This window comes from Pinus tabuliformis, chromosome 6 (genome assembly GCF_031772625.1).
Source record: "Pinus tabuliformis cultivar Carrire ecotype Pingquan chromosome 6, CPIR1, whole genome shotgun sequence".
NCBI classification, from domain to species: Eukaryota; Viridiplantae; Streptophyta; class Pinopsida; order Pinales; family Pinaceae; genus Pinus; species Pinus tabuliformis.
The window spans coordinates 443,671,808-443,692,966 of record NC_142292.1 but is presented as its reverse complement, the minus strand read 5'-3'; the positions used below and the strand labels follow the sequence as shown (position 1 = coordinate 443,692,966).

The 21,159-nt window shown below is 32.9% G+C and overlaps 1 protein-coding gene across 1 annotated transcript; it reads left to right on the top strand.

Annotated features, from left to right (window-relative positions):
* The first annotated feature begins 15,617 nt into the window (after positions 1-15,617).
* Positions 15,618-17,561, top strand: LOC149259198 (uncharacterized). The gene is made up of 4 exons (XM_089453589.1): positions 15,618-15,626; positions 15,717-16,415; positions 16,952-17,350; positions 17,487-17,561. Exons 1-4 carry the CDS (start codon positions 15,618-15,620, stop codon positions 17,559-17,561), a joined length of 1,182 nt encoding a protein of 393 aa, XP_089309715.1.
* Positions 17,562-21,159: the final 3,598 nt, after the last annotated feature.

The window sequence follows — 21,159 nt, the reverse complement described above, 5'->3', positions numbered from 1 at the left end:
AATATATTGTTGCTCCCTTCAATTGGTCAAACAAATCATCAATATGAGGCAATGGATACATGTTCTTGATAGTCACCTTGTTCAACTGCCTAAAATCAATGTACAATTTGAGAGTACCATCATTCTTCTTTACGAACAACATTAGTGCACCTCAAGGCGACAAACTTGGCCTTATGTATCCCTTATCAAGCATCTCTTTAAGCTGCAACATCAATTCCACCAAATTCAGAGTGCTCATCGTGTATGGTGCCTTAGATGTTGGTATTGTTCGTGGTACCAACTTAATAGAGAAATCCACTTCTCTATGAGGAGGTAACTATATAATCTCTACAGGAAACACATCCTGAAATTGCTGGAAGACATGATACTTTATCATGACCTCATCATCCTACTTTGTCACTAGAAACATTAATTGCAAACAATACACATCCTTTTGTGCAGTTGCACTTAACTTGCATAGATGTAACCATTCTCAGTGATGTAGGCTTCTTCTTTCACTGCAAGATTCTCTTTTCGCCATCATCATTCAAGCACTCAATGGCCTTCTCATAAAAATATACTCTGGTCCTGAGTAAAAGAACAATCCATGCCAAAAGGCATGTTATATGAACCCAAAGGAAGCATATGTAGGTGTGATGTTGTAGGCATGCCATTATTCTCAAATGCACAAGATCTCACCCAATGGTGAACTCTTCTCCTGGTCCCTGTAGCCAAATATAGTAACCAAGATTCTACATGCACATATTTATTCAAATGACATTGATCCACCAGGTCAGGACTAACATAGCTATAATTAGATTCAAGATCAATCAAAATGGAAATAACTTGATCACAAAGCTTACCTTCCATCTCAATAATAAATGCCTTATGGTATGTATGTTTATTATCAGGTGTTGCATAGATCTAGGGCATGCTTTGACCAACTTACGAAACTATCTTCTCCTCATGAGTAGTGTAGATCTTTGGACTGCCACCCTGGTACAATGGAAAATATTTGTTGTGATGGTCTTTACCACAAATTCAACACTTCAATGGTTCCCTACCATTTCCTTTATTCTGTTGCTCTACACACTGAGGTCCATGTCCTTTCTTAGTTGCATTAAACTTCTTATGTGAGGCTTTATTTTCCTTCTCACTTGTATCATGAGATCTTCCTCACTTTTTGGGCCATTTTCCTTTCGCCTTCTCATTACCTTTCCAATCATGCTTGAACTCAGACTTGTGTTTTGATTCCTCATAATAATGCTTTAACTTCTCGATGGCTTCCTCTAAAGAGTGAGTCTCATCAAACTCAATCCTGTCTTTGAATGATAATGGAAATCTACTGATGGACTTTTGGATATTTTATTTCTCATCCTTGAGATAGGTCACATACCTCAAAAATTCTAGAAATTTGGTTGTGTACTCGTTTTCTATCATGGAACCCATCCTAAGCTCATAAAACTCCTTGATCTTTCCATCATAATATCTCTTAGATAGGTATTTATTCTTGAAGAGCCTTTCAAACTCATCTCAAGTTAGCTTCTGTTCTATGATTCCTTTGACATTCTTACTATCTTCCCACTAGATATCTTATTTTCCCTTCAGACTAAAGGTGGTTATATTGGATTTCATGTTCTCTGAGTAATCATGCAATCTAAAAAAATATGCATTCCAAGCAGCCATGCTTCTACACCTTTTGATTTTTTCAATTCCCCATCGAAATTAGGAGGCTTGGATTTTTTCAATTCCTTTGGAAAGTATTCACTGCTCCTATGATGCTAGTAGTGATGATGATGATGTCTCTTAGAAGAAGAGATAGAATAAAACCCATGCATACTAGTCCTCTTGTCAGGTGTGTCCAAGATTCTTCTACTCTTCACTATAGCATAATTGTCCATCCTGTAGCTTCTTTGAGACCTGCTTCCATCCACCCGATTATTCTTCTCCTCCTGCCTATCTCCATGACGGGTCCCTAGTTGTACTTACTTATGTAAGTATGAAAGGCTCTAAAGAATTTCTGCATTGACTTCAAATTTATTTTCTTCAACTTTTGCAAGTTTTTCTCATGCCTCAATCAATATTATATTATTTTCCTTTTATCTTCTAATATCTGTCCTCAGACTCCTCAATTTATATGCTATATTAGGAGAATATTCCTCTCCTTGCTGCTTAGCTGAATTTTCCCACTCCATTGATTTCACTCTGAGCCTGTACGGGGAGTCATGTGAACTATAATCCATCATCTTTCATTCATATTTTGGCCTTCGATTTCCTGCAAACATACCATGTTAGATAAACCAAATAGAAGACATAATCAAAATCATACCTCAATCTATCTTAGGGGAGACTATTTCATTTGTACAAGTCCATCCAAATTAGCACAATATATAATAATAGCAACAACATATCAACATCATGCATGGATCAAGATGATCATACAAAAATGAAACAATAAAGACATGCATGATAACCATAACCATATGCATTTACCTCGAGGTCCAATACTGTAAAGCTTGATTTGATACCACTCTATAACATCGAGACTAGGGAAAGGTCTATAGGGAACAAAACTACTCTGATACCACCCTGTAACACCCCACACCACATTTACCTACCTTTACAAGCTCTCCAAGGTAAACATGAGCAGAGGGTTACTATGCATGACACGACATACAAGTTCCAGTTATGGAAGTGGGGCATACTACCTTCAATATTTACTGCAACCTCTAGGAACAACATATCACCTAGATCTCAAGCAACATCTATTGATCAAATTTCCCTAGACTATAACAACCCTTTTGACTTACCTCATAGCATATCCACACGCATGCCAAGTTGTCCATGTAGCAAGAAGGCTCCATCAACACACACATTCCATCCTCCGTACGACTATAGACGGAATTTATCAATGAAGAGACTGCAACCAAAATCCCTATTACGAATTTTAGGGCTAGCTCCACGCGAACTACCTAGAACTACCCAAAATATTCTAAAACTCTGTCATTAACTTGTAGGAGTCTTCATTTACTATTTTTTTCCTTATTACTACTCAAACTTATCAAATATATGAAAATAATCTGGAAAATCATTTAATGGACAAGGTACCCGTAGGTCATGAATGCATGAATTCTTTAAGCTCATGAGAGAATCATAAAGAAGGCTTGCTACCCTCTATTACTAGTTGCAATAAGACACATTAGCTTATGCATTCATACAAGATAACTAATATCCACCAAACTATGGAATGGATCCATAACTAGAGCACATCATATTATGAGAAATATACCATGGATGTAACCAACATTTAACTAGATTAGAACCATCACAAACCAGTCACAAATTATACCTAAAATTAGAAATTTTGCTCATTAATATCAATAATAATAAACACAGAATAACATATGCAAATGCCAACCAAGTCAAGGACTTTAGCATGTACCACCCGACCATAGATTGGGTCGAACCAAATCTCTCTTTCAACCACCTTTCATCTAATCACCCTCATGCCATATTCCAAGCATGAATGTGGTATGTCATGGGATAAATGAAAACACAACCAACCAAGGCATCTAGAGGCTAAACCACCTCAACCCTCAACCATAGTGATTTCACCTAATTTGGCCTAGAAATCACCAAACTAGCACAAGCTTGGATGCCTCCAAATTTCTTCACCATACCCAGAGGAATTTTCCTATCTCCACCCACATGCCAAGGGATTCTCAAAGAACACCATCTCCTCCTGCGACCCTTGGGATTATCTTGAGACAACCTCATGCGGATCCAAAGTCTTCTGGCAATCCAAAGCTCAACCAAGAATGAATCCCATCACACCATTGTTATCTAGCAAATGGAAATCCAAGGTTGTAACCACTGTCAATCCAACCAAATCCCATGCCAATGACAACAAATTAATCATGTAAATGAAATTCTTGTGCCATGCATTCAAATTCCAACAAGGAAATCACACATGCAACATGTTACCTACAAAATCTTCCTGTTGTAGTTTCTCTTCCAATCTTCTTCTTACACTCTCTTGCTTTCCTTTGCTTGTCCTTTTCTTGCTTTCTCCCTTACTTATTCTCTATCTCTTGGAGTATGATTTCTTCTTTAGCAAAACTAATGTTGTATAAAATTGAAATTGATCAAAATCTAAGCAAAGTTGTAGATTATTTCTCATATGCCTTTTCACCCTTGATGTCTAGTGTCTCTTCCTTTCCTTTCCCTTATTTTATCTCTAATTTCCCTTGCATGCATATTCTTGTCTCTTCATCTTCCTTTTCTCCTAATTTTCTTTATTTATTTTATTAAATTTCCATTTATTTCCTTTTGCCTTTTGCCAATGCCAACTTCCATAACCATTAATTAACCACAAGTGATACCCACTTTAGTTATTTTCCCTCCATTTAGATTGGAATAGGTGTCCCATGATCTTGGTCTTATTTTTCCTTTATAATGTCTTTCCATTTACATGGAAAATCAAGATGGGACTATTACAAACCTAATACAACTAGATCCTCTATTGGCGAGTGATGTTAATCTATGTGTCCATGATCTTAATAGTTGTGGCCTGAAACTTAAATGGAACCTAACGTTGGTCATGGGATTGTTTGTACTTGGTATTGGATTTTTGTAGGACATTATGAACCTGTTGTTGGAAGCATTGGAATCATTCAACAAATTTGGTTGCTTGATCTACTTCAACATGAGCATGGGATGACTTTATTGGTGAAGATGCAGCCAGAAAAGTGACAACCATGGGGATTGTTGGTAGGTACCATCGACATGTTTAAAAAGAGCTAATAGTGTTGTAAATAACTCTATTGTAGTCATGTTAAACATATGGAAGGTTTTCACCGGACGCCAGTTGATGTGTGCCTTAGAAGTGGTGAGGCACCTTTGAAGGTGAGGTGAATATATCTCTGGACCCTTCTAAACGCTTGTCCACCCATTTGTGCTCTATAGAGAGAGATTGCATGGAAGATGTGGTGGTTGTAGTGAGCTATTGTTGAATTGAATCATGGATAGGAAAAAATCAAAAGTATGAGATAATGTCTTATTCCATTGTTTTTAAGATCGATGAAATAAAAAAGTTGAGACTATCTATGGTATATTGTAGAGATGATCTCCTAGAGTAACAATGATACTAAGGGGTTGAGATTCATAAACAACATAATGTTTCCACATATAAGGTTATCCTAAAAGAACAACAAAAACTTTGAGTGGGGAGACGTCATATAGTACCTCATATTTGAAGGGCTTGATGTTGTAGGACAAATGACACTGTTGGCTGACATGAATGTCTTATTCATGGCTCAACCAACCAATGGTGTATGGTTAGGGGTGTGGCACTATTGGAAACTTCAGTCTCTTGATGAAATCAAATAAGATCAGGTTCTTCTGGCTACCACTATCAACAATGAAATATAGAAGAGTCCCCTTCACCCACATCTGTGAATGGAATAGACACTCCCCTTCCGCAGGCTCCTTTGACTCTTCTTGCTAGATCTTTGTAGTTGTGACAATAACATTGAGTTTTTCATCAATGATAAGCTTTTTTTGGTCTTTTTCTAAATTAGAATCTAAGACAAAGTCTATTTTTTTCTCTTTAAGATCTACAAACAATGGTTATTTCAAGTCACATTCATCAATATTGTATGAGGGACTTTTGTGGAGTCTACACCACCTCTCGATGTCTTCCTTTGACTTTCCATTATCTTTTTTTGACTTGTGACCTGGCTTGATTGTATTGGGGTTCAATTTATTTGCTTTGTCCTTTTCTCCTTAAGTTAAGGTCAACCTTGCCTGCTTCTACCATGAAGGATTCACAGATCCCAAGTCTTACTTCTTTTGCTTAAAGGTTTCCTTAATTTTGACAACATATTAGTATGTTGCACCAAGTGAGGATATGTCTACAACCTCCATTTCCATTTATAGGTATCTATGTAGATAGGCATGGTACTTTAGCAACAAATGTTGCTTAGAGTCCTTGACACCCATCTTGGTGCACAAGGTATGAAAGATATTTGTGAAAGATATCACTGCCTGGACCCTTTCCTATCATATTGTGTTTTATCTCATGTAGTAGTATTTGTAGCTTCCAACAAGGTAAAACTTTTCCTTAACAACATCACTAAAAGATTCCCAAGTTTATGCAACCAAAAATAATGTGGATTCCTTTATGACCCCATACTCATAGTAAATTTTCAACCAATCCTTGACATGAGGGATGCCCTTAAGGAGTGAAAAGCTAATATTTTCTCTACAAAAAAAATTATAGACTGAGAAATTCCCTTCTAGCATACTTAATAATTTTCCTAGAGCATCTACATCTATCCAACCCTCAAATATAGGAATATAAAAATTAACTTTTACCTTAAAGGGGAAAACACCTCCAAAGTGGCCACTAAATGAAGATGTGTTGCCTATTGGCTTTCATTGAAGGATATGGGAAAAATTATCTGTCGTATAAATCCTTTATTACTCAAGGGCTTCTTTGAGCAATAGTTTTATAAGATCTCTTGATCCCTCAACTTTCTTTGCTTCCATCGTGGAAGGCTATTAGGGTCAGTGAGGATAATCTTGCAAGGGCACAAGCAATTTGAGTCCTAACTCCTTATACTTTGATGTCATTGGGGACATGCAAAGAAAAATTGAGAAAGAGAATATTTCTCTGATACCACTAATATGCATATATAAGGGTAATAAAATTAAATACAAAGTTATAACCAAAACAGAAATATACAATGAAACTTGACATCACTTTATAAATGGAAAATGTTGAAACTGTATACATGCAAAATGAAAGAAAAATAGTGTGAATGATGGTGGCTTATCTATGAGAAGAGATGTGATGACTACTCACCTTCCTCAACTATGTTACAATGAGGTTTTTAGGCATTTTTATAATGAATAAGTAATGAGAAACCGTAAGCATCGAAAAACCTATCCCTAGGATATGAAGCGCTAAAGGCTTATGGTCCTCGACGGGGTATGTTGGAACGTCAACTTCTCAATGTTGTAACTTTGACATATTGTCTCTAGTTGGCATGCATAATAGTCTGTTTCCCCAAAAAATGTCATTTAGTGCCTCAAAACAACTATGAAAGTTCTAGACCTAAAAATTGTCAAAAATAGAAAACTACCAAAATAAGAAAATTGTGGTGTGAGCTAGTGGAATAGGTTGGTGGCCGTTGATATATACCTAGATCAGTAATTATCCTAGAAAATAAACATAGATCAACATCAACCAACATATGTAACAATTAATATAAATTCTCTAAGTTAACATGTTATTTAGTATTATTATGGATTCTCTACTAGAGACTTTTATGCATGGGGGCTTCATTAGGGGGAGCAATACCATACCATGTTTTTCCATATTGAGGGATATATATTGAGGAATAAACGACATAATATATTGAGTATATAATAGTGGGTAGAAGGTTTTTATATTGGAAGGTATAAAAAATGGAGCTCTAATTTAATGAAAAATATAAAGGGGTATACAAAATGTTAATGAAAAAAATATATACTTACAATATCTAGTGAAAGTAAGGGTTTCTTAAATTTGGAATGTGTATTGGGTTCATATTGGTAGGGGGTTAAATAATGTGAATTTTAGAGGTATTTTCCAATATGTAGTCAAATTAAGGGTATTGTTTAGTATGCCACAAATGCATGTGATATGTTAGAGGTTCATTGAGTGAAGCCCCTATGCTTTTATAACACCACAAACTGAATTGAATTAGTAAGTGTAAATTTTATACAAGTAACTATATGGATTAGAAGGAAAAATAGAGAAGATTTTTGAACAACAGAGTAGGGATCGACCTATGAGTGATCAACCAAGAGTATCAAAGAAATTCAAGTCTAAATAAGAGTTCAGTAGTCATTCTGTTGGTTTAAATAACAACATATCATAAATATTAATATATACATTGGGTTGGTTGAACCTTCCTCAAGCTCCACCCAAATTGAATTATTAATCTAGAGATCCACCCTCCTAATCATATTCAATGAGAATTCTAATTTATATGAAGAGTTGGTATTTTCTTGTTTTCTACCAATTTCAATTTTCCCACAAGGAAAAAAAAGTCTCATTTAAAACAAACAAGAATATTAAAAATATAAATATAAATAAAATGACTTCCATGACTCAATTAAATAATTATACTAATATAAATTCATTAAATATATAAATAATAAAATATTAAACATTGAATATAAAAATAAAACCATTTTCATAAACTAAACCTGCAATATTTTATATTCATAAACAAATAAAGAAATACACAACTCTAATAAACATTCACAACACATTACACAAAATTTTAAACTAATCCCATATATTTCTCCATTTATACATTCTAGCAAGATTATGATATTGTTTTGTACCAATAGGCAGAAACACTTTGTTTTCAAGAACCATATAACATTAACCGTCAACTTACCCTTACACTCAACCAATTATCAACTAGCTATCCAAGAAGTTAACTTTACAACCAGATAATACAAACCCCTTTATCCTAGCCTTAAAGAAATTTTATATAATGAATAATGGATAAGTTCAAATATCAACTAGCTATCCAAGAAGTTAAATTTACAATTAGATAATACAAACCCCTTTATCCTAGCCTTAAAGAAATTTTATATAATGAATAATGGATAAGTTCAAACATGGAAATTAGGTTAAAAAAGAATGATTATATAAATCCACGAGGTTAAAAAATAATGATTATATAAATCCATGGAAACCATGTTAAAAAATAATGATTATATAAATTTAATGGCTAAATTACCTCGTTAATTAATTATGAGTTTTAACTTAGATTTATTTATAATATACCTTATCAAATCTTTTGTAGTGATCATAATTATATATTATGGTACATTCTCATCCATCTATTTTTAGATACTTTTTACAAAAATCAAGAGACAACAAATCTCATTGCTCCCACTCGCCTTCACATAAACTCTTATCCTACTCTTTTTCTATTTTTAAATACTTTTTACAAAAATCAAGAGACAACAAATCTTACTATAACCACTCACTTGCCTTCAAATCAACTCTTATTCTTCTCTTTCTCTTAAATCAAAGTAAGCCACAATAAGGTGATTTATAATATTTTTCCATAAAATTTGGCAAATTGGTCAAACTATGTACACCACATAGCTAAAGTGATAGAGGCTCAAACAATGAATTCCTACAAGTTTGATTATATAATACTTTAAATAAGCCTTAAATATATCTATTTCAATTTATGGATACTAATGTGAGGGATTTTAAAAATTTAATGAATGAATAAACAAAATTTGATTTAAAAAAATACTTTTTATCTTATACACCATCAAACAATGCACCATGAAAAGTACTTAAACATATTTTTAGTTTCAAATGAATAAATAATAAATTAAATTTAAATATAATATTTAAATTAAATTTAAATATACTATGAATTAAATGGATTAAGCTATTAGACTCATTAAAATTGAATTGTTTTATTGTGTTAATTTCAATACCTTACTACCCTACCCTACTCTACCCTACCTACCCTTGCATTCAACACCTTTGAAAACTAAAGTGGCTCATCTCTGAATGATATTTTCATCATGCGTCTTCCCAACCATGTCCAAACTTCTTCGTTGCAAATGCTTTGGGTGAAAGGAAGATCGCAGAAGCCCAAATAGTTTTGAGTCTTCTACGACAACCATACGAAAAACTAAACTCTTGATGGCAGATCAAAACTGCCTAATCCATAGATATATGATTGGGCCTTCCCTTTCAACCAGGGATTTTAACAATATTATATCCATTTGGAAACCCTGTAAATGCAAGATGATTTGGTGCGCAGTTTGAAGTACAACCTTCCTTTCTTAGCATGGAATGGGAGGTTCTATGTGGATAAAGACTAATGAATGAGGCGTAATATAAATAAAGATGAAGGGGCGATGGTGAAATATTTTATATTACCAACAAATTTATTAAGACAATCATCTTGGATCCTTTGCCTTATTTGTGGCTTTTTTGTGCTTTCAGAGTTATAGATAAAAAAATACATTCATAGTTTTATATTTATTTTTTTAATATTTTTAATTTTAAAAGTAATCATAAAACCTAACACAATGTTGATCAAAGATTTTTTAAATAAAAATTATAAAAAAGTACATTCATAACCAAACTAATTAAGATAATTAGTTTAGTTATGAATGTTATAGTTAATATTTATATTAAAAAATGGTTAGAATAAAAATATAATATTAAATTTATTAAATTTGATTAGTAAAAAGATAAACAGATTTTTTAGCATAAATTATTTATTATATTTATAACTTATCAATTATATTTATTAATATGATTGTACTACTACTTTATTCTGATTCTACATAAAAATATTAATATGATTGTACTACTATATTCTGATTCTACATAAAAATTTATCACTTTTAGTATACCAAAGAGTCAATATATTAGAGTGACAACCCTATATACCCATGTATACTATCTACAAGGCTTAATCTCTCTTCAAAGACATATTTCTAAGCAAGGTAGACTCATAATACATATAACTAATCATACTCAAATTAAATTTTTCTGAATTTTTTCTTAGAATAATTAGACTACGCTTATTTATGATTTTCCATCCTATAAAATCAAGCTGTAAATGCTAACTCTTTTTAATATTCACATAGTCATGGTCTAAGGAAAAGTAAAATCATAATACGTAAATCATAAAACGTTTATTCAAGTCAATAATTGAAGCAATTGAAATCTGATCGTCTGACTGCAAAATTGAGTTATGATGGGATGAATTTCTTTTTGTATTTAGCAATTGAAATTGAAATCTGCATGTTTGAGTGCTAAATTGAGTTATGATTGGATGGATCTTTTCTGTATTTTTCGACATGAGGTTTCTGGTTTTGAATGCAAATGAATATATAATAATTTTGACTTGCGGATTGTATCGAAAAGCAAAGGCCTGAATTCGGAGGCAGTTGTCTATAACGCGATTTTTTGAAAGCTTTTCTGGCCGGTTTTTCTGGTCGAAATCAGGCAGGAATTTATTGGAATCCCAAGTTTGATAGCTAGTTTCTGCACAATGAAAGCGTCTCAGGGGTTTTCGAGGGTGCTGAATCCAAATATGCAATTAAAAAACCATTTTAACTGCAAGAAATCACGATTTAACCTCAATTTCTTCCGCCGAATTCCGTCAATTTCTTCGTTCGTCGCAGTGTGCTTTATCAGTATAGCAATTATGTATAGCATCTTACGAGATGGTCATAGTGAAATCAATTCCTCTGCTTTGTAGCCGTGTCTTTGTCGCCATCGTGTGGCAATTATTTCACGCGCAGTCTAAACCGGCCACGTTTTACTTTGAAATTCTGTAAATTCTGGTATCATTCAAATTTTGGGAAATTGAAGTTAGAAATTAGAGTTGGAGATTTTCAGTATTTAGTTATCTGAAATTTTTAGATGGTACTCAATCTATTTTTATTATTAAAAAATGATTTTAGCATTTTTATAATGGAATTTGGCAAAAACTTTATGACCATATTACCAGATTTCAGTGACAAATTAACATTTAGACAACAATATAAAACTCTTATAAACCTATTCCAAACACCAAAATTTCAGAAGCAAAAATTAATAATGACACTTACATTTTAATTATTTATATTTTTTTATATTATACTTCAAAAAATTTAAACATCCATGCAAAATTTTGCAAATCTATTCGAAACACTAATACTTAAGATTTCATTCATATTCTATTTGAATTAATCCTGATGATGGACTTTTTCATTCATATTCTATTTGAATTAGTCCTGATGATGGACCTCTTTGGGGTTTGAAATGTCCACAGAATGAACACAAAACTGTAGATAATCCAGATCATGCCACTGCAAAAAACTTCCACAAAAACCTAAAATCTAACGGAATGTAAGGGTGCGGACACCTGGCGTTGGTTGAGAAGGGCAAGCCACGGGAGAAAATGACGAGACAATAACCTATTGTAGAACGAAAAATGTGGTGGCAGCGTAGAACGAAAGAAACCTGTGGTCGTGACAGTGTGGACCCCAGTTTAAAGGGACTTTAATACACTCTACACAGGATATAGAGTGCATTTAATGCTTCCTGACGACTGTATACGACGACCCTGTTTGATGTACATCTTGTTCCAGTCTGCCACTGAAGCTGTCGATCACGCGTAGCCCTTTACAATGTCATGGATCTTTTGCTTCCAGCCCATCACAATCTGATGGGCCTTTACTTTCGTTTGGGCTCCGCCATTAACTTTCTGACTCCGACGAGGACGTCCATTCCGTCATTTCCAGTGTCGATTTGGTCGTTGCGTTCTTCTTGTCGCTTCTTTCTTTCTCTCAAGAAACAATACGTTTTCACTATAAAAATTATGCTCGAATTGAATAGAGTCGTCCAATTTTGTTATTATTTGAATTTTTCTATATTTTTTATTTTTTAAATATATAAAATTTTAAATTGTGTAATATATATAAACTCCCCAGGTTCTACAATACAATGGAATTGCATTGTGGTAATTATGGGTTGATAAGATAGCATTTAATAATAACTGAATTGTTTTTTAAAATAACATTTATAAAAACAGTCTAGATTTATTTTAAACATAGATTTAATATTACAGTCTAGATTTATTTTAAACATAGATTTAATATAAGTTGAGGGGAATCCAATTTTTTCACATTAAATATTCAGTATAGTTTTTTTTTCAGATTTTTAAAAATTTGTATTTTGGCCACCATAAACAAAATTTCAACTTTGATTACTAAGGGACAACCTTACACATCATACTGGACTGTACAGTGACTGACATCCTTACACATCATTACCCATCATACTTCCTTACACATCATAGTGGGCTGTAGAGTGACTGATCCGTACACATCATACTGGCCACATCATACTGGGCTATCGACATCATTACACATCATACTCAGCTGTAGAGTGAGCCTCTAGACTCAATAATGATTTTTTTTATTAAAAATTCATTTCTTAAATCTTTAATAACTTTTTAAATGAAATAATCTATTAATTAAAATTGAGTTAATTTAACTGTTTATGTTTTGGTGTTTCTAATTGTCTTAATTTTTTTTGTTTTAATTTAATGATATATATTTTTATTAAAATTATATTTTTTTAATATATAAATGTATTTGAATTTTATATATTATATAATTTTAACAAATTTACTATGAGATTTAAATTAAAATTAAATATTATGAGATTTAAATTAACCTTAAATACAAATAGAAAATAGGTTAAAAAAAGTTATTGTAATTTTATTTTGATTTTATAATATTATTTTCGAAAATTTGTAATTTTTTCTATTTAAATTGCATTTTTTTAATTTCATGTATACATATATCTTTTATGGAATGGGCTAACATCTTTTCAGTTTTGTTTGCATTGTTTGGAATTTTAAGTTTCAGCTGTTTAAATAGTAGAAAATGGTAGAAATAGAATATTTTTTCATATCATTAAATGAATCTATTTATATAAAAATATTTTAAATAATTAAAATTCACAATAACTCAAAATTTATCATTTAATTAAAAAAAACAAAAACATAAACTATTTTAACTAAAATTCACAAATTGTATCACCCACTTTTGAGAAAAAAAACCAAAAAAAAAAACAAAAACTTGAACTTATAGTGCTCCATATTTCACTAGAAAGTAAACCTGAATATTGGAACATGCTGACTTAGATTCTACGGCTTTCCTAATTAGATGTACATAGTCTGCAGTGATGATGGCTGTTCAGAGGTATCCATGTGAAGAGGACATACGAGGCCTCCCTATTCTTGAAAGTTGTCTATAATACCACCTTATCCTCCCCACTGAACCATCAAGGTGATCCTAAATCAAGAAATGATCACATCACTGAAGTGTATTGCGAATCCACACCAAATCACGAACTGCAAGAAGTTGGCAATTCTCAAATCTCTGTAAGTGTCGAGATATCTCTTTGGCTTCACACTTTATTCACTTTCATGCATTTAACTATGCCCGGTTAGAGGACTTTTAAGTTTTGACACCAGTCACGCGCTCAATATGTGTTTTGGAATAGCGTAATAAGAAATATGTGCAGGGGTCCAAGTATTACGCTCATCATTTTGATATTCTGAATATCTATTGCCATTAAAGATACCACGGAACTTTTGATAGTTTGTGTCAGGCCAGGACTAATATCACTTACAATATCAGTAATATACAAATAAATTTGCAGAATTTGCTTGCGATGTGTTTAAATTCTTTTTTTCATTGGCCCAATTTCTTCTTCAATGAGATTTTTAAATGTGAGTTTCATTTATATTAAGCATTTACCTTTTTCGGTGAATTTCATTAAATAACCGATAATACGAGATATACTAAACACTGGATGGGACACTTGGCCACAAGGCATTCTATTCATTTGTATTTATTAAATTTCTCACAATAGTCTGGCGTTTTGGAGCACGACCGTAGCCCCACAAATTCTGGATGATTGGTTCGTGGTAGAATTATCAGGTTGATATATTCAGTCAACGCCTTATCATTATGCAAACTTGCTTTAAATGTAAGCTGTCAGTCATCTTTTCGCTGCTCATGGTTCAACCAAACGTACAACAAGGGTCCACTGCTTACGGAATCACACAGTATCTTTGACGGAACCATAAGCATAAAAGAAGATCTTACCTGACTGCTCCCATTTAAGGTAAATCTGTATAATGGATAGACGTTGCCGATATATGCAAGCATAGTTTTGTAATAGTCATGGAGTCTGGGTGTAATAGTTATGCTATCATGGGTTTCTCTGACGCTACCGTTATGGCCATCTGCAGCTTCAGCTAAGATACATAAGCCATTCGAAGATGGAAATGGATTCCGCTCAGTGGTTGTCGGAACTGGTATAAGCTGTTGCTCATTTTATTCATTCGTGCATATGATTCCATTCACGTAATACCAGACTTTGTTTAAATCAGAAATGGTTGTTTTGATGTTGTTATTAATACAAGAGCTTTCATTGTTTTTCTCGAAGTTCTGTCTCAAAGATTTCTCCTCGTTGTCAGGACTGGTAATGCTTCATAGTTTTTTTCTCTACAAAAGCCATTGGCTAATGTGTGCGGTTAAACGAGGTTTGGTTTAAGTATGGGGTTTTCGCAGTGCATTATATTAGATATCATTTTTTGGGATTCAACTGCGTTAAGTAAGTCATTCATTTATGATCATTTCCATGAGAGGTAGTCGTAACTGACTAATTTCTCATGATTTTTTAATAGTCCATTTAGCACTCATTGCATCTGATTAATTTCTCATGATTTTTGAATTGTCCACTTAGCACTCATTGCATCACAAGAGTGAAGAAATAGGATTGAAATTAGTGAAATAAATCACATAGCGTCAATCATCACTTTTGGGGCTCGCACCCAGTAACCAGAACTTCTGGGAGGTCACCCATCCCAAATGACCTTTGGCTCAAGCCCGCTTAACTCTGAAGTTTTCCCCACAATCAAGCCCAGTTGACTTGGAGTTTTCCACATAAATCCTGAAACACAATTTGGAATTTTGTTTTTTTCATTATTTTATTTTTTTAAACTACAATTAATTATGTCCTAGGCATGGAGAAGGTATTTATTGTAGCATGGAAGTCACAATAGTACTAGTTATTTTCATGGTAAATCTAACAAATCCTAGGATATATTTATTCTTTTTGGCAGGGGATAGAATATCTGGATATTGAAGGACAGTTCAATGCCGATTTATCAGAATCAGCAGAACAACTGAAAGAATCGGTGGGCAATCAGAATAACTTCGTATACGAATCCGACATGTCCTTCACGGGGTATCCCAGAAATGTGAAGCTTCCAGCGACAGTTTCTCAATTAGTACAAAGGCCATCCGGACGATATTCGGGTGATGAACGACCTGCCAAACAATCCAAGCCAAATATCTTATGGGCTTCCCCATTTCATGGACAACAACGACTCTCTAGCAAAGTTTGCGCGTCCCCTTCTATCTATGTTCCAAGTTCTCAACAAAAATTACAACACCAGCAGGGTGACAAGTACTTCACAGATTTCTTTAAACTAAACGGTGACGAAGCTTATGAGAACGTGGACATGACTACTCCAAGCATCCAATCAGAAATCGTTGCCTCTGGAGAGCATGATCAAAGCTGCATATCGGATACAATCTACCATTCTCACGTGGATGCATTTACTGTCTCATCGGCTAAATTCTTGGGAACAAACCATGGACCCCAGGAGCGAATTTCAAACTCCATTTCTGCAAAAGGGCACTCAAATATCAAAACATCAGGTCATAGTCAAGACCACACCATCGCTGAAAGAAAACGACGTGAAAAACTTAGTCAGAGATTCATTGCGCTTTCTGCCATTATACCTGGCCTCAAAAAGGTAAGTTGCTGTTCAATATCATGGAGGCTAAAATCCCGAATTCGTAATTCGTAAGACTCAGTAAGTATATATATATATATATAAAAGCATAGCGAAGTATAAAATGTCTGAAATGTCTCTCAGGTCAGTGGTTAAGAGATGGATTTGTTTTTAAAGAAATAATGATTTGACAGTTAGAAATAACCTTTAAATAAGAGAAATAACGTTGCTTGAGCGTGTTTATAAGTGAAAAATACATTGTAATGGGTGTATTGTGAAAGTAATTAAATGTCAAAGTTTTTGCTTGAAAATTTAATGGGTAAAAATTCATTTATGTTAAGAATCAGTATGACCTAGACCATTAACTATTAACTATTCTCTAGCGATTTTGATAACTTATATACCTTGGTCACCATTCTCAAGCCAAACATTAAGTATACAATCATCTGAAGACTGACACAAATTAGCAAACCAAAAAAACCAAAAAAATATTATCCTGTTGAAAGATTTGTCCTTTCATAACAATCGCTAATCTTCAATTAGGTGAATTAATGCAGATGGACAAAGCCACGGTGCTTGGCGATGCCATAAAGTATGTGAAGCAGCTGGAGGATAGAATCAAGGCACTGGAAGAACAGATTCCCAAATTAACTGTTCAGTCCGTTGTGTATGTGAAGAAGGTGGAGCTGTGTAGCGATGATCAGGAGGATTCAAACAAAGTTTCTTCTTCTTTCATTGATTCCTCCTCAGACAAAGCTGTCATAAGAGGAATTATGAAACCCGAGATTGAGGCACGCCTTGTGGATAAAAACGTTCTTATCCATATCCACTGCGAGAAGAAGAAAAACTTGCTGGTGGAAGTCCTTGCGGAGCTCGAAAGACTGCAGCTGACAGTGTTGAACGCAAGCATTCTCTCTTTCTCGGAATCCAGCTTCGACTTGACATTTAATGCTAAGGTATTCATAGCCCAGGATTAATTCACCTCAACCTGAACGTATACTGAATACAAGTACAATGCTTTCCTTGATAGGTTTCGAGAGGCGTGATTGATTGACTGATTTGATGTTTTTCTTCGCGTTTGTTTTGTGATAGATGGAAGAGAAGTGCGATTTAACAGGGAAGGTCATAGCGAAGGCCTTGCAAGCTCTGTTCAACAAAACGACTTAAAGTTTATCTTCCCCAAGTTAACGTAGATGCGCTCCTTCATTCTTCCATGCATACCTATACCAGTATATATTTCTTTGATAATCGTCTCTTCATTATCTCCGTTAGTGAAAAAACGCCTGCAGATTGCATCTGATTTGATCCATCCCGGACGGTGCATGTTGTTTCAATGGTCCAAGCTGGATTATGATTCCCTAGGGTGTGCAGATTATTGATTCCAAGGGTAATCTCTGTTAGGCTTTAACAAAAAGGAGATGCTGTTACTGCACTTTATGAGGCTTCAATGGTGATATAATTATAAGACCGAGTGTGATTACATAATCACTATTATGGAATGTATCTTTGACATAGATATCGACATGATTTTAATATAAATCTTCGGGCTTTCTGTATTTTATGGGGTTGGACGGACGTTATAATTTTTTTAAGACTAGTATATATTTATTTTAAGTTAGGATTTAATAATTAAATAATTAAATTTTTTGATTTAAATTTATTTTAGAATGCAAAAAATAATGTGTAATTTTTTATTGTTTAAATTATATTTTTGATACAATTAATTAAATATTTATATCATATTATTTATTATTATAGTAGATATTTTTTTCTATTTGAAAAATATTTATTTTTATTTTAAGAAAAACACTTATCAAATACAAGTTGACCAAAAACACACTGACCTTTACACCTTTACAGTAAGCTATAAAATAAACTTTTCAACTCAATAATATAATTCTTATAAATATATGTTATTTAAACTGTATTTTAACATAAATATATATTATATAAATTAAATTTATAATTAAAAAAAATAATTGATTTGGAATAAAATTGATTTAAACCATACACGTAATTAAAAAAAATAAAAATAACTATATTTATTGGATATATTTTCGTAAGGTGATATTGATTTCAAATTCCAACCTTAGCTAAGAATGTAATTACTGTTTAGTAAAGTAAGTATAGTTATTCTAACCGTGCTTCGTTTTGATTTTGGAAGTATATATTTTTTTGTTTTATATAAGAATGTAATTACAATTTAGTAGGGTAAATAAAGATATTCTAATTGTTTTTATTTTGATTTATTTTTAGGTTTGTTTTATTTTGATTTTTTTTAGGTTTGTTTCATCAATCAGTAGGATAAATAAATATATTTTTATTGTTTTTTATTTTGATTTATTTGTATGGTTGTTTCATATTTTTTTTTGGTCTTTGTCTGGTTTCTCTTTCGACTAATAATAACAACTTATTTTTTCATGTACTATCCGTGATATAAGTGTCTTTCTATTAAAAAATGATAAGATTGTAAATTTAAATTATATAATTTGTAAAATTAATATTTCAATAAAATTAAATAATATAATTTTTTTAATTATCTAATTAAAATGGTTTATTTTAACGTTGATAATTCCTCTAAATAAATGAAATCTAAGTTGATTTTTTTTTCCCTTTTCATAGGTAATGATACTCCGTAAGATTAATGTTATTAATTTACATTTATTTTTAGAATTTTGTAATATTTGTTAAATTTTAATTTGATATTACTAATATTTATATTTATTTAATATATTGTTGAAATTCAAGAATAAAGTAGCCAACACAAATTGTAATACTCAAGAGAGGAAAACTCTAAGAGAGATTTGGGGAAATTTCCTATCTTATCCTAAGTTAAATGTTTTTATTTCTAATTTGGCAGTCGAACTATCCAACTACGAACATTTATGTGAAGAATGGAGGAAGTGGTACTAAACCACTCCATGGTATGGGATATGTAGTCATTTTGAAGGCTTCTTGTTGACCACGAAACCAAAGGAGGGATGTGCTTTCTCATGACTAGGAAACACTCATGGGGGTGCAAGAGTAGAAGCAAACAAATGGAGATAGATCATACAAACATAGACAGAGAAAACATAGATGAACTACAAGGAGAGCAGTGGATGCAAGTTAACCAGAAAACTTGTGGGAATGAAAGAAAATGACACATGAGGCTATGAGTATGACTCTGGGAGTGGGGTGACAAATAACCCAATGAGTCACATAAGACCTACATGGAATTGTGATCTTAAGTGAATTGGATAAGGAATTCAATGAGGAAGCCTTCAACCCAAGTCTATGGCCCAAGAAGACATTCTAAATGGTGTGTTTTATCCAAGCATGTCAGGAATTAAGAAATGAAGAAGCACTAAGGGACTGTTAAATCGATTTAGGGATCCCTTTCACATTGTGCGAGCCCATGGTGATAATACTTTGTTTTGCTAACAAGCCTTGGATTAATAATTGAAAGGAAAAAGCTTGATTTTTGTATGCAAAGGAGAGTGACCTTCTTGTCCTCTAACTTGAGTTGAACCTTGTTGAACACAGAGTGAAATTCCTTTTAAGATGCATTATCTAGCTTGAGGGTGGCTAGTGATAAGAAATCTTGGTGTAGTTGTGCCTACGGTAGTGTGGAGAGTTGCTCTCCCTTCTTCAATTTCTAGATACTTTAAGTGAATTAGATAACTGTATGTATTTCTATGCTAATGAAATGAAATTGTTGTTTAGTGTTTCATGATTCTTGCTTTTCTAGTAATTGTGTATGTTTGTGTTGATAAGGTGGATGATGTTATGTTGGTTTACTAGATATATGCATAAGTAATGAGTTGAATGCATTATATATTTTTATTGGGTGCTAATTATTACGTCTTGCATGAATGACTAATATATATATATATATACACACACACACACATAGCGAGAGAGAGAGAGAGAGAGAGAGAGAGAGATATCCTTAAGGGTTTCCTAGGGAAAATATTCATGCCTATTATGGATGTTGTGTGTATTTATTTGTACTTTCTATTTCTTACATTTAAGATAATTTAATTACTTAAGAAAAAACATAGCTAACTAAAGAATCTAGAATCTAAAAAAAAAAATTGTAAAGGTTTCAATCATTTTATTAGATCTATTGTGACAAACTATTCCAATGGAATATCCATGGTGGTTTATAGATCATACATGTATTATAGGAGGTTTCTTTGGAGAATTTTAACACAAGTTGCAAGGGATGCAAGAAGCATTTTAAGTAGAAAGTCATAGAACCCTCACCACTACTGATGGGATTGTTCCCAACAACCCTTGTGTTGTAGAAGAAGGGAGATTCATAAGGCTAAAAGTGTAGGTTGTTGACATCAGCCACAATATGAACCTCTTTGTTGTTGTTTTAACAAACAAGCTTGGAATCAAAGAAGATGGAGGTTCTAACTCATAGGTCAATTAGATAGGAAATTTATAGATCATAAAGACCTCAAAAAGGAGTCAAAGAAAAAACCCAAGAAAGAGAAGTTGAGTTTGAGCATTGTCAACCATTTAAAGTAGCATCCAATACAAAAGAAAAGGTTAATATAAATCCATAACCAGTTGGGATTGATGCCTTAAAATTGAATCACTGGTTGTAGAAAATAGAATTTTACATTAGCAGTCAATAGATAGATGATGGGTAGAAAATATCATTTCCTAGATTGAATTTAGAGGGCCATGCTCTAACATGGTGAGAAATCCATATGGAAAGACTTAAGTTAGAGGGTGATCCACTAGTAACTTAGTAACTAAGTGGGAGGACTTT

Excerpts from the sequence above, each read along its gene's own strand:
- LOC149259198 (XM_089453589.1), top strand. Across the intron at positions 16,416-16,951 it reads TTATACCTGGCCTCAAAAAG|ATGGACAAAGCCACGGTGCT; the intron begins GTAAGTTGCTGT and ends GAATTAATGCAG. Across the intron at positions 17,351-17,486 it reads ACTTGACATTTAATGCTAAG|ATGGAAGAGAAGTGCGATTT; the intron begins GTATTCATAGCC and ends GTTTTGTGATAG.